Genomic DNA, 11,942 nt, shown 5'->3' with positions numbered 1-11,942 from the left:
CTGAACCGTGAACTAAAAACCGAGAGGCTGAAAACCACAAGCAACACAAATCAGCCTAATTATTTTGCATTGTATGCACTGTTTGTTGCCTGTTAATCCTGCTTATTGTGTTATATTACACAGCCTTATGTTAGTTTACTGTTTACTTGCCCCTTGCATGAGGCTATGGCCAATAAAGCAGATTCTGAGTTTCTAATGTTACTTAAACCTACTGTTTGTGGGCTGTCCACATTTTTATGACTGGACTTTGAAATATAGCCTGTTGGCCCTGGGCTATGAAACTGTGATGTCAAAATAAATTTGTTATTCAGGTGTTGATTCTATAGCACGAAGAGATGGCTTTCACAGTGTTCAAACAACAAAGAAATTCGTGTTTAATTTTCTCATGGATTAGCATGCACATTAGCTAACATTCACAGATAAACACTAGTTCACAATTAGCCTCAGGCTTAGCACCGTTAAAACGTTTACTGCGTTTTCACCGATAAATTTGCTTCAGATAATGACACGCTGCATAAAAGTATTTCAAGATGTGCTCTTGCTTACCTGACAGCTGTAAACACGTTTTGAACCGTGGTGACAAAGAAAACCTACACATAAACACAAGGTGTGTGTGTGTATGCGTACGAAACAACCAGGACACTACGGAAAGCCAAACAGACCAAAAACCCTATACCATTTCTCTATAAATGCCCCATGCATTCCTTCGCAAAAAAAATAATTGGTCGGTTCAGAAACTTTGCAGAAAAGGAACTGGGGTTTGCTTATGAGAAAAAGGATTCATAACAGAAGCACTTCTGGTGTCCCTTGGTGCCACTAGTGCTCTTGAGGGAAACTACAACATGACAGATGAAGGAAAAGATTTGTCCTCATCAGTGGAGAGAATGTGACCTAAAAAAATCTAGTTTAAGCTCTTAAGGGCTGAAAGAAGAGCTAGAAAAGATGTGGAAGGTGAAGGCACAAGTGGTCCCCGTGGTAATAGGAACATTGGGGGCTGTGACCCCCAAACTGGGAGGGTGGTTCCAACAGATCCCATGAACAACATCTGAGATCTCTGTCCAGAAGAGTGCAGCTAGAAACAGCTAAGATACTGCGCAGGACCCTCAAGCTCCCAGGCCTCTGGTAGAGGATCCGAGCTTGAAGGAAGGAAATACTGTCTTGAAGTGGTGGAGCGAGTGGGAAATTTTTTTTAAGGGAACATATATTGTATACACAGGTGAGAGTGCCGTACTAAATGTGCCATAAAACCAGAACTACAGGCTAAAACATTCAGTTACAGAAAAGAGCTTTCATGGTTAGAAGAAAGCCATGCTGACTTATCTCACATCTGTCCACCACACCTTTGCTTCTGTGGCACGCGCGCATCGGCCACCTTGTGTGTGTGTGTGTGTGTGTGTGTGTGTGGGTGTGGGTGTGTGTGTGTGTGTGTGTGTGTGTGCGTTAGTTTTTTATTTAGATGGATTTGTATTCATAAATCATTACCACTCATTCAGTATTACTTTTTATGCCATCACTGAGCAAACAAAAAGATTAAGACTAATATGAAAATATAAACTTGTCAAAGTGTTTTGCCCAAAATAAAACCGAGAGATGCAGTGGGTTCATTCATTTCACTCTCATAAGAATTAAAAATAAATTTGACTAGTTATGTTTAAATACAAACAATGCACACTAGAGTTTATTTTTAGTAAGCAAATAAACTATTTAGATGATATGCAAATTGTGTTACCCTGACTCCTCAGTCTTTTCCTTCAGGAAAAAGGCTTCACATTATCCTGCAGACAGAAGGCACAGGCTACACTATGGCACCATACTAAAATGGGTGTTTGACCCATTTACAAGACTGATTTTGTCGTTCTGCTCTTGCTATATGTGCTTTATTATTTTTAAGCTAAGCTCAGCTAATTGAGACTGGAGTGAGCCTTCTCATCTAAACTTACAGAGACAAATGCTTTCACACATTTCAAGTTTCCACTTTTGGCTTCTACATCTGTCTTGACCACCTTTAACATTACAAAGATATTTTAACACTGAAATATCAGGTTTGAAATTTGCCAAAAGGTGAAACAGGGGGAAAAAAACACCAATTACACACTCTCTTCAAAGAAACAGAAGCCAGATAAAGCAGGAGTGAGTGTTACTCAGATTTTAAAAAGCAAAAAAAGTAAGTAAGTAAGTAAGTAAATTTTATTTATATAGCACCTTTCACAGACAAGGTCACAAAGTGCTTTACGAAGCAAAATTATAAAAAAGAGGTATATATAAACATAAGCCAGTAGTAGTAAATAATAAAAAGGAACAGAGGGACAGAAAATCCAGAATCAGGTCCAATGAATAGAATTCCAGAAGCCAGTGGAATGAGAGAAATTCCAGAAGCCAGTTGAATGAGAGGAATTCCAGAAGCCAGCTGAATGAGGAGACGTTCAGAATCAAGTTGAATGAGTGGAAGCACGTGATAACCAGAGCGATGCCAAAGAACCAACCTCCATAGCCAAAGTGCCAGCGCCTCCTTGGCGTCGCTGCCCGTCTCTGATATCCTAAAGTTAAACAGATGAAATTATAATCTGTATTTAGAGAATTAAACATGGTATCCTTTTAAAATCCTTATATCCTTGCACTGGTTTGATATTGTGTGAGGTGATTTATTTACGATGGGATACAAACATTTCCAGTCTAATATGTTATTTAATTTAATCTTAATTCCAAACTCTGAACTTCAATCCTAAAACTTCCCCAAACAAGGGAAATTGAGCAGAAGTAATATAAAAATATAATTTATGTGTCATTTTCATCTAAATTGAAAAATCAGGACATAATTCACAATAAAATTCATAATTTCAGACTGCAATTTAAGTTTAGGTTGCACACTGTCTCACAGTTTAAAAATCAAAATCCACTGCAGGCTTAATCAGTTTTGGAAGCAGTAATGCTTACAAAAAAGAGTGAAAGTAAATGTGGATAAATTATTTCATTTTAATATTAGCTGCTCTGTACTTCCATAGCTATGAGGCTAAAACACTTCAAACTGGTGTTTTTGCAATTAATGTTTTTATATTGTTGTAATTTGCAGCGTAGGACACTTGTAGTGTTGTACAAAATACTATTACCATTTACCAGTAAGTTCACTATACAATAATGCTTGTCTTAGTGAACAAAGAAAAACACAGAGTTTGTTATTGTGGGGACCAACAGGGTCATGGTCCAACATGAACAAACAGTGAAAATGAGTTCAGTCATACAGAGAGCGACGTGGGGACAGGACAGTTCTGTTTGTTGTTTTCTCTCTGGATTTATTCTTGCATGATGGTGTCTTCATTAAATATTAACGAACACATCATCTGAACATGGCATTAAAAACAACGTTTCCCACTAACCTCTGTGTTGTCTGCTACTGTATGTAAACAGACTTTGTTTTATGTATGTGACATCCATGTCAACCCTCACAGTGTTGCAAATGACATTTTAGAAAATATAACACCATTCCTCTCTAGAATCCTGGTTACCCTGGATAATCCAGAGACTTCACCATTCAAAGAAGTCACAGTTTCTCACCCCAGAAAGCATGGAAGTGTTTGTGAAAGCTGGGCAGAGGCCACTTTGCACATGGGGCATTCTGGAAGTTTTGTTTGCGGGTGTAGTAGACCTTCGGGAAAAGTGTCTTTGCAGTTTGGTCGAGCTCTGAAAAGGAATGAGAACCATACAGCACAGTGAGGAAAACATACATGTTTTACATTTCAGGAGCTGGAGACAGGAAATGTTTGCCAGCAGTTATAACTAGTAAGCAATTATCACTTTTTTAAAATGATTTCTTAACTTTGGGTCAGTTAAATAATCAGTTAGCACAGGTGCTCGATACATGAAGGACAGTAGATCAGATGTTTCAGCAGCCTGGCTTGGAGTCCTGGAGGACGCTCACCTTTGTGGGAGCTGGTGTGTGAGATGAGCGCGCGGCAGAGAGGGCAGGGCGTGTGTGTTGGCCTGTTCTTGGCAAGAGTGCGAAGACACGGCTCGCAGAAGATGTGACCACAGGGCTGACAGCTGAGCGGGCTGAAGTAGACGTCAAGACACACGGCACAGGTGATGCCCTCTCTGTCCTCCTCCTCACTGTCCAGCTGTGAACTGCTCACACTCCCCACCTGGACAAAACACACACAGGGACATTTTGTCCCCAACTAGAAGTCTTCCAGCAATAACAGAACAAGTGCAGTTATGATTTTTACAGATTGTTTGTTTGTCTGAAGGCTAAAAAAATGGTAGAACTAAAGTTGTCATTTTCTATCACCATCATTGAATTCTCATTGTTAAATACTGTTTTTCAAATATTAACATGTATGTGCCCGATACTGAATGCAAAATATAATAAATCCATTAAGTAATACATACTAACAAATAAGATGCATATGAATAAAATTGTTTCCTTCAAATATTTCTAGTTTAAGAGCTGAAAAAATATCCAATTGTTTCCATAACTTTGTTATTAATGAGTCTCTAGAAGAGCTGTAATTATATTTTTGACAAGCTGTCATTTAGATTCATGCATGAACTCGTGTCCCTCACCTGCTCCAGCTGACTATGCAACCATCGCTCTCTCCGCCTCTGTTTCCTTCGGAGACTCTTCAGGTGGTTCTTCTCTCTTTTGCTCAGTCTGTTTGAAGCTTGGGAAGCTTGAGGCTGAGAGAGTAGCACACACACAGTCCTATAATGATGAGGACACTCTGTGACATAATGCATTCCCTAGCCCATAACCATAACCGGGACATGAACAGAATTCTAACCTGAACCCTAAAAAGCCTTTTGAGGTTGTGAGGTCTGGCTAAAATGTGCTTAAAACAATAAGGCTGACTTAGATTATAACTAATATTTTTCTTTTTTTAATAAGATTGTTTAAATTTTTCCTCTATTACAGAGTGACAGTATATACGTAGGGGTGGCTGTGGCTCAAGAGGTAGGGCAGTCGTCTCGCTGACCAGCAAGTTGGTGGTTCGACTCCCGGTCTCCCCGCATGCCTAAGTGTCCCTGAGCAAGACACTGAACCCCGAATTGCTCCCGGTGGCTTGATTAGCGCCGTTGTGTGGCAGCTGTCGTCATCGGTGTGTGAATGTGTGCGTGAATGGGTGAATGGTGGTATGATCTCCCTGTAAAGCGCTTTGGAAAAAAGCGCTATATAAATACAGTCCATTTACCATTTACCATTTATATAATCACACAGGAGATGTCAGGACTAAGAGCAGAAAAAACCCCTAGCACAGACCTAACTAACCCAGTTAATGCAGTATTGTTACATTGACTGTGAAAAGCAGCAACATACCACCACTTCCTCCTCCTGCTCAGCGGCACTGTCAGAGACATGTCTTCGTCTAAGGAACGGGGCTGAATCAAAACGTTCCTCATCAGCAGCTGTGCTCTCTGCAGAGAACTGGGCATCCTCCACAGTCTGCAGCAGCTGTTGATCCAGTGCTGTCCGTCCACTCTCAGAGACACGTAGACAGGGGGCAGCGGTGGGTGAAGCGTCAGCTTCTGTCTCAAAGTGCTGACTTGTGGGAAAAGAGACAGGTGACTGTGTTGGCTCATCACCCCTTGTCCTTGACAAATCAACAACAGATTTGTCCATAAGACCTGCAAGGCAAAAACATGAAGACCTGAAGGGGCCATCATCTTCCAAACTGCATCTTCTCCTATGAGAGATGCAGTACAGAGGACTGAAAGGAAACGACTGGGTGTTTTTACTCTTGCTCTGTGCAGGGTTGACAGTGGCACAGTTCAGCTGTAAACTGTCCAAGGCAGTTCTGTTTATCTCTGACCTCTCCTCGCTGTTGTGAGGGCGCTGTATCAGCAGATCCGCCTGGTCCTTCTCAGGCCTCGACCTCTTCGGCTGGACAATGAGAACGTAATGTTTGATATCGCGTTCCACGCGGCTCTTGCTGAGGTGGACGGTGGCATCCAGGCCACAGGGACACTCGCTACGGTTAATGAAATTGAAGCCGCCCAATCGAGCTCCACAGTTCTGGCAGTTCAGTTTTCCCACAGTCCACTGGGCCTAGACAAAAACCACAGCTCTATAGATCGCAATAACTTGTGATGGATTGGCTCTTGGTAGTGTGCAAGAAAAACGGGGGCTACTTTGAAGAATCTAAAATTCAAAAAAATATTTTCCTTTAACACCTTTTTTGATATATAATCCCAAATATGTTATTTCAGAGTGCTGGTGTTTTCTGTATTAATCTACAATGTAGAAAATAACAGAAACAAGAAAAGAAAGAAAGAACTGAATTAGGTGTGCCCGTATGTCTTGGCATAAACACTTCATACTTACACACAGTATGAATTGCATACACATACTGTACAAGAAAACGTGTTAAAATGGCATCAATCTTGATTTTCATTAACTACAATACACAAGCTAACTTTAGATGCCATATATCTACATTTGGAACTCATATAGATATATATATATATAGATATAGATATATACAGTATATATGTGTGTGTGTGTGTGTGTGTGTGTAACATATGAACAAAATACAATAGTGTGTATTGTCACATTTACCTCAATCAGGATGTGTGGACACACAACAAACTCAAACCATTAGGAAGGCTTAATGGTTTCACACATCTGTGCTGAGTGAACACAGGAGCAGAGGAGCAGGAGTGTTCCTGTCTATAGACCACATGGTGGTGTTGCAATTAATAAAACCCATAATTGGAGTAACTGTTTGATAAGAAATCATCACTGAAAAACATGATTTTACTACAGTCTACTACCACCTAACAATGCCCATTTGATTGTATTGTCAATTTGTAATTTTAACTGAATATCACTGAAATTGCGCTAACGCCAGGTGGCAGTATCACACCTGGGGGTTCAGTAATGCTGACAACAAAAGAGAGTAACGCCTTAAAACCCTTTAAAAAGCGTTAACTTGGGGATAACCAATATATTAACTGCTAATTATGTAAAGTTAAGCAGTTTTTAAGGTAAGTACAAACACAGTACAGACTGTATTAGTTATTCTTTGATTCTTTCTCTCATATGACACATTTTCGAAAGCATTAAAAGTTCTTTTCTCACTTAAATGGCAAAATCTACTTGCTTCAAGAAAGTTCAAATCTTAAAAAAATTTAAAAAAATTATAATAAGCAATTTATAATGACTTTCGGTCTGAAGAGCATAACTCGTAGGCCATTTAATAACTCTTTAATATTCACGGGCTTCACTAAACAGATGCGAACAGTCGGAGTCTGTTACATCCTCACAGACAAGTGACGCATTTCCCATCATCGGTATAAATACACGGTATCATTCTCTGTTAGTAGCCGAGAGTCGCAGTTCAGACCCTTTCTGCATCACCAAAACAGCCCAACAGTCCAATATGCCCTCTTCAAGGTGCGACGGTGTCGTGGGCACCAGGCTCTCCAACAAGTAACCGAAGCTCTCCAAACGCATCTAGTTTTACCAGCAATGGAGGGCACGAACAACACCACGGCCTGGCCTCAATTTGACAACTCTTCCAACAAAACCGTGAGACCCGAAGACGAAGAAGTGAAGCTGAGTTATCAAGTGATCACATCCTTCTTGCTTGGCGCGCTCATCCTGTGCGCAATATTTGGGAACGCGTGTGTGGTTGCAGCCATAGCTTTGGAACGGTCTCTGCAGAATGTGGCCAACTACCTGATCGGTTCACTGGCTGTTACTGACCTGATGGTGTCGGTGCTGGTGCTGCCCATGGCGGCGCTTTACCAGGTCTTAAACCGGTGGACTCTCGGGGAGGTTCCGTGCGACATCTTCATCTCCCTGGATGTGTTGTGCTGCACCTCGTCCATCCTGCACCTGTGCGCCATCGCTCTGGACAGATACTGGGCAATAACCGAACCCATAGATTACATGAAGAAGAGGACACCGAGAAGAGCTGCGGTTCTAATTAGTGTCACTTGGCTCGTCGGGTTCTCCATCTCAGTGCCGCCTATGCTGATCATGCGCTCTCGACCCAGCAGCATGGCAGAGGACAGGGCGAACCCTAAAGAGTGTAAAATCAGGCAAGACCCTTGGTACACGATATACTCCACATTCGGGGCTTTTTACATCCCACTGACATTGATGTTGGTTTTATACGGGCGGATATTCAAAGCTGCCAGGTTTCGGATCAGGAGGACGGTGCGTAAAAACGAGAAAAAGAAAGTGTCTGACTCTTGCTTGGCTTTATCCCCCACTCTGTTCCATAAAAAGGCTCCCGGAGACGTGCAAAGCAAGAGTTGGAAAAGGACCGTTGAGCCCCGGCCGCTGCCGAGTGTCAATGGTGCGGTGAAACACACGGAGGACGGGGAGTCTCTGGAGATCATCGAAGTTCACAGCAACTCTAAAGGCAATCTGCCACTGCCCCACACCCCGAGCTCCGTGCCACTGTTCGAGAGCAGGCACGAGAAAGCAACCGAGGCGAAGCGGAAGATCGCGCTGGCACGGGAGCGCAAAACGGTGAAGACTCTAGGCATCATCATGGGCACCTTCATCCTCTGCTGGCTTCCCTTCTTCATCGTCGCCCTGGTCATGCCTTTTTGCCAGGAGTCGTGCTACATGCCCCGCTGGCTGGCGGATGTTATAAACTGGCTGGGCTACTCCAACTCTTTACTCAACCCCATCATCTACGCATACTTCAACAAAGACTTTCAGAGCGCTTTCAAGAAAATAATCAAGTGTCATTTCTGCAGACCATGATGGGCTCGGTTTTTTTGGTGTCAGAAGGCTATAGACTCCCCGGATCTTTGAGTTTTGACCCTAAGAGATCAGAGAAGCATCTCTAAAAGCCACCAAGCATTAAAAGTGGCATAAACAGGTTTTTGTGGATAAAGAATGAAAATGATAATGAAAACTGTCACCATCATAATATGTTACCAGATGTCTGTAGCCTATGCCTAGATAAAGCAGCGATCGCTTGATTGAAGCTCCATGTTTCTCACGCTGTTCTGTAATGTTCAATAAAAATACTGTTTAAATATTTATTTTCTGGTCAGAATTTTTTTGTATATTAATGTTTTTTATATTTAACTAAATTATATGAAAAATAAGTGGCAAAGAAGGAAAAGTTGAATGCATGTTTTGGAACAATTAGTCAGTCAGCAGAGAATAAACCCTAACCCAGTAACAATTTTGATAATCCATGAAGTCAAAAAGTAAAAACCCTCAGGTTTTATCTTCTCAAATGAGAGAAATTGCAGCTTTTGCCTGTTATATCAATGTATGTCTCCGTTTAATTTTTGAATTTGGGACTGTTGGTCAAACAATAAGTAATCAGAAGACTTGTTCTCTATTTGTGATAAAATTCTGATGAACATTTTTCATTGCTTTCTATTATGTTATATACCAAGGCAATGTGAATCAATTGTAAGTGAACCAACTGAAAAAGAAAATTGTCAAGACTTTTCATTTTAAAAATCAGTAGTGCAGTCTTACTCTGATCTATACACAGTACCATTACATGTTCCAATAGTAATACTGTATGTATAGAAATGAAAAGTTGAAATTATGGATACAAATTTATTTAATGAATTATGTATTTAAAATCTTGACTGCTTTAAAAAAAAACACTCACACTGTCCCCAAATCTTTTATTTCATGTTAATTTGACTAAGTGTTTCAAGTTTTTTTTGTCATTCTGTGCATATAATTGTCACCCAACACCTGTAAACTAGTTATGGATATGCTTGAACATTATGGTATTAAACATGTGGCTTCCACCAGTATCCTCCAGCAAGGTACACAACGTGACACTATTCCAGCAGAAACTGTCACTAGTGGATGATGTGGCTGCGTATAACTTCCAGGTGTGGAGTTGGCTTTTTCTGAGAGTCAGTCGGCATCAGAAAGCTTTGATCGTGAGAGGCCCCAGTCTGACTAAACTCCATCAACCACAAACGCCTATTAGCGGGTCAGTCATTACAAACTCAGGCCATGCAGGTAAGCATTATTTAAACCCACAAAACAATAATGAAAATTCTAGCGGAGATCCCAAAATGTTCAAAGGTATCAGATATGCTGGGTGTGTATTTTGAGGAAATGTGTGTAAAATCGATGTCTAATACATCTAGAATATTTAAATTGAATGGAAAGGTACTAGCACAAAAAACTGGTGGTGGGATTTAAGAGGGTTTCATGGCTATGTAATATTTGTGTCATAGTGGGACATTAGTTTAGCTCTTGTCACCAAATCTTCACATATTCAATCCCATGCAACAGAAAATGTGTCACCCTCCATCAGAGTGTCTCGAGACAGTACTTTGAGTCCCCAAACTGTTTTCCCTGAGCTCCACCTGCACTCTGATAACATGTGCATGTGGACCTGTTGTGTCTCAGAGCTAAGTGGGAAACAAAGAGAATCCTTATATTCCAGTCAGAAAAAATGCATTCTGTCATTCCGCAAGGTGACACAGACATGGAGAGTGGGCAGGAAAACAAACAAACAGATTCACAGAAAGGCGAACAAAAAGAAACACACACGCACATGTACACACACATCTGTTACCATATACGTGAGCAGTCATGAAAGGTTGGTAGTGCCTCTCTGCCTTTGTCCTCCGTCACTCACAGCCTCATAACATATAAGTCCATCTTAAAAAGGCTGTGAAGGGGATACAGATGGATGCTAGAGAGGTGGTCGTCATAGTAACATATGGGGGATGCAAACTCTGGGGGCCGAGGGGCAATTACCTGATCAAAGGCCTGTTGCAACACAAGAATACAGAGGTGTGTATGAGGGGCCCACAGCTGGTAGCTACCTCAGACAATAAGCAGGTGTAGTTTTAATTTTCTTATTTTTTATTTTAGAGTGACTGCACATTGAGGGGCTCGCTCAACAAGAGCACTGAAAACTTTCTCTTTTTAAAGTTAGTTTCACTCATTGTATTTACCTCTTTTCTAATTGCACACTCACTGCTGAGTATTTACACTCACGTAGCATATATTCTCTGTGCATTATATTGTGTTCTTGTTGTATTTTTATTTGCTTCCTTCACTTTCTGCTTTAAAGTGTCTTAGATTTTACTGCCTATTTAGATTTGTGTTATTGCTCATCTACTTTATATTTCACTTGTACTGTGTGGCATTCATGTGGACGGCAAAGAAAGAATTTCAATTTACAGGGAAACACGTTTCCTAACTGTGCATAAGACAAATAAACACTTTGACCTTGACCTTGACTCTTATAATGACCAGCTCTAAGGTAATTAAAATAATGTTCTCCCACACTAACAGGATCAAATATATTCTTTAAGATTGTTCCTGCCCTTCAAGCTATAGGATGGTTACACTGAATGATACGGTCAAACCAAAGACTGCATGTTTTTCTGTGGATTCAACCAAATGTAAATACCCTACACGTCTTGTGCATCATTTCAGACATATTTCCCCAAAAGACAGCCTGACATGTTTGGGATGTCCACTAGAATTAAAAATACACTTCTGTGGTTTTTCCTGCACAGCATGAGTTGGTAGTGCTTTGCATAGCTTGTTTGTCTCTACCTTCTGATTTGACACATGGGATTAGCTACAGATAAACTGATAAAAGCCAGTGCTGTAGTAAAGGTTTGGCTATGTATATGATTAGATTATGGGCTAAAAACAAGTGCTATGTTAATGTTATGACACATGATTAACGTCATTATGGCTAAAAGAAACTCATTCACCAGCATCTTCCTGAGTGTTTTCTTAAATTTCTTTGTAGGTTATTCTTAAGAAAGGTCTTAAGAAAAGTCTACAGCTGATTCATGTTCACACTTGTGTTCTTATATTGATAAATCCTGTGGCCCTAAGTTGAATATGCATTCCAGTTGTTCCTAATTAATATAGGTTAACGTCCCACCAATCCCAAAAAAGGGCATGAGACTGCTCGCACAGAAACGGAAAAGAAATCCCTGGGTTGCATGAGTGGTAACGGAATCCGAAATCTGTAACA

The 11,942-nt window shown here is 40.7% G+C and overlaps 3 protein-coding genes across 4 annotated transcripts in view; 1 reads left to right on the top strand and 2 right to left on the bottom strand.

Moving 5' to 3' along the window:
- Nucleotides 1-668, bottom strand: part of LOC109973647 (E3 ubiquitin-protein ligase RNF180-like) — a 5,734-nt gene extending 5,066 nt beyond the window's left edge. For both annotated transcript variants that reach the window (XM_020623399.1, XM_020623400.1), the window contains exon 1: nt 547-668. The gene's annotated coding sequence lies outside the window, so the exon portion shown is untranslated. The remainder of the gene's footprint in view (nt 1-546) is intronic.
- A 1,561-nt stretch (nt 669-2,229) lies between these two features.
- On the bottom strand, nt 2,230-7,444 carry LOC109973657 (E3 ubiquitin-protein ligase RNF180-like). Its single transcript, XM_020623412.1, has 7 exons — nt 7,349-7,444; nt 5,728-6,037; nt 5,309-5,616; nt 4,558-4,671; nt 3,917-4,136; nt 3,553-3,678; nt 2,230-2,537 (listed from the first exon to the last, which is right to left on the bottom strand). Exons 1-7 carry the CDS (start codon nt 7,442-7,444, stop codon nt 2,230-2,232), a joined length of 1,482 nt encoding a protein of 493 aa, XP_020479068.1.
- htr1ab (5-hydroxytryptamine (serotonin) receptor 1A b) lies at nt 7,329-8,837 on the top strand. Its single transcript, XM_020623404.1, has one exon. It carries the CDS (start codon nt 7,460-7,462, stop codon nt 8,708-8,710), a length of 1,251 nt encoding a protein of 416 aa, XP_020479060.1. The 5' UTR covers nt 7,329-7,459; the 3' UTR covers nt 8,711-8,837.
- Nucleotides 8,838-11,942: the final 3,105 nt, after the last annotated feature.

Source organism: Monopterus albus, unplaced genomic scaffold, assembly GCF_001952655.1.
Source record: "Monopterus albus unplaced genomic scaffold, M_albus_1.0 scaffold298.1, whole genome shotgun sequence".
In the NCBI taxonomy this organism is placed as follows: domain Eukaryota; kingdom Metazoa; phylum Chordata; class Actinopteri; order Synbranchiformes; family Synbranchidae; genus Monopterus; species Monopterus albus.
This window is presented reverse-complemented; position numbering and strand designations above follow the sequence as displayed.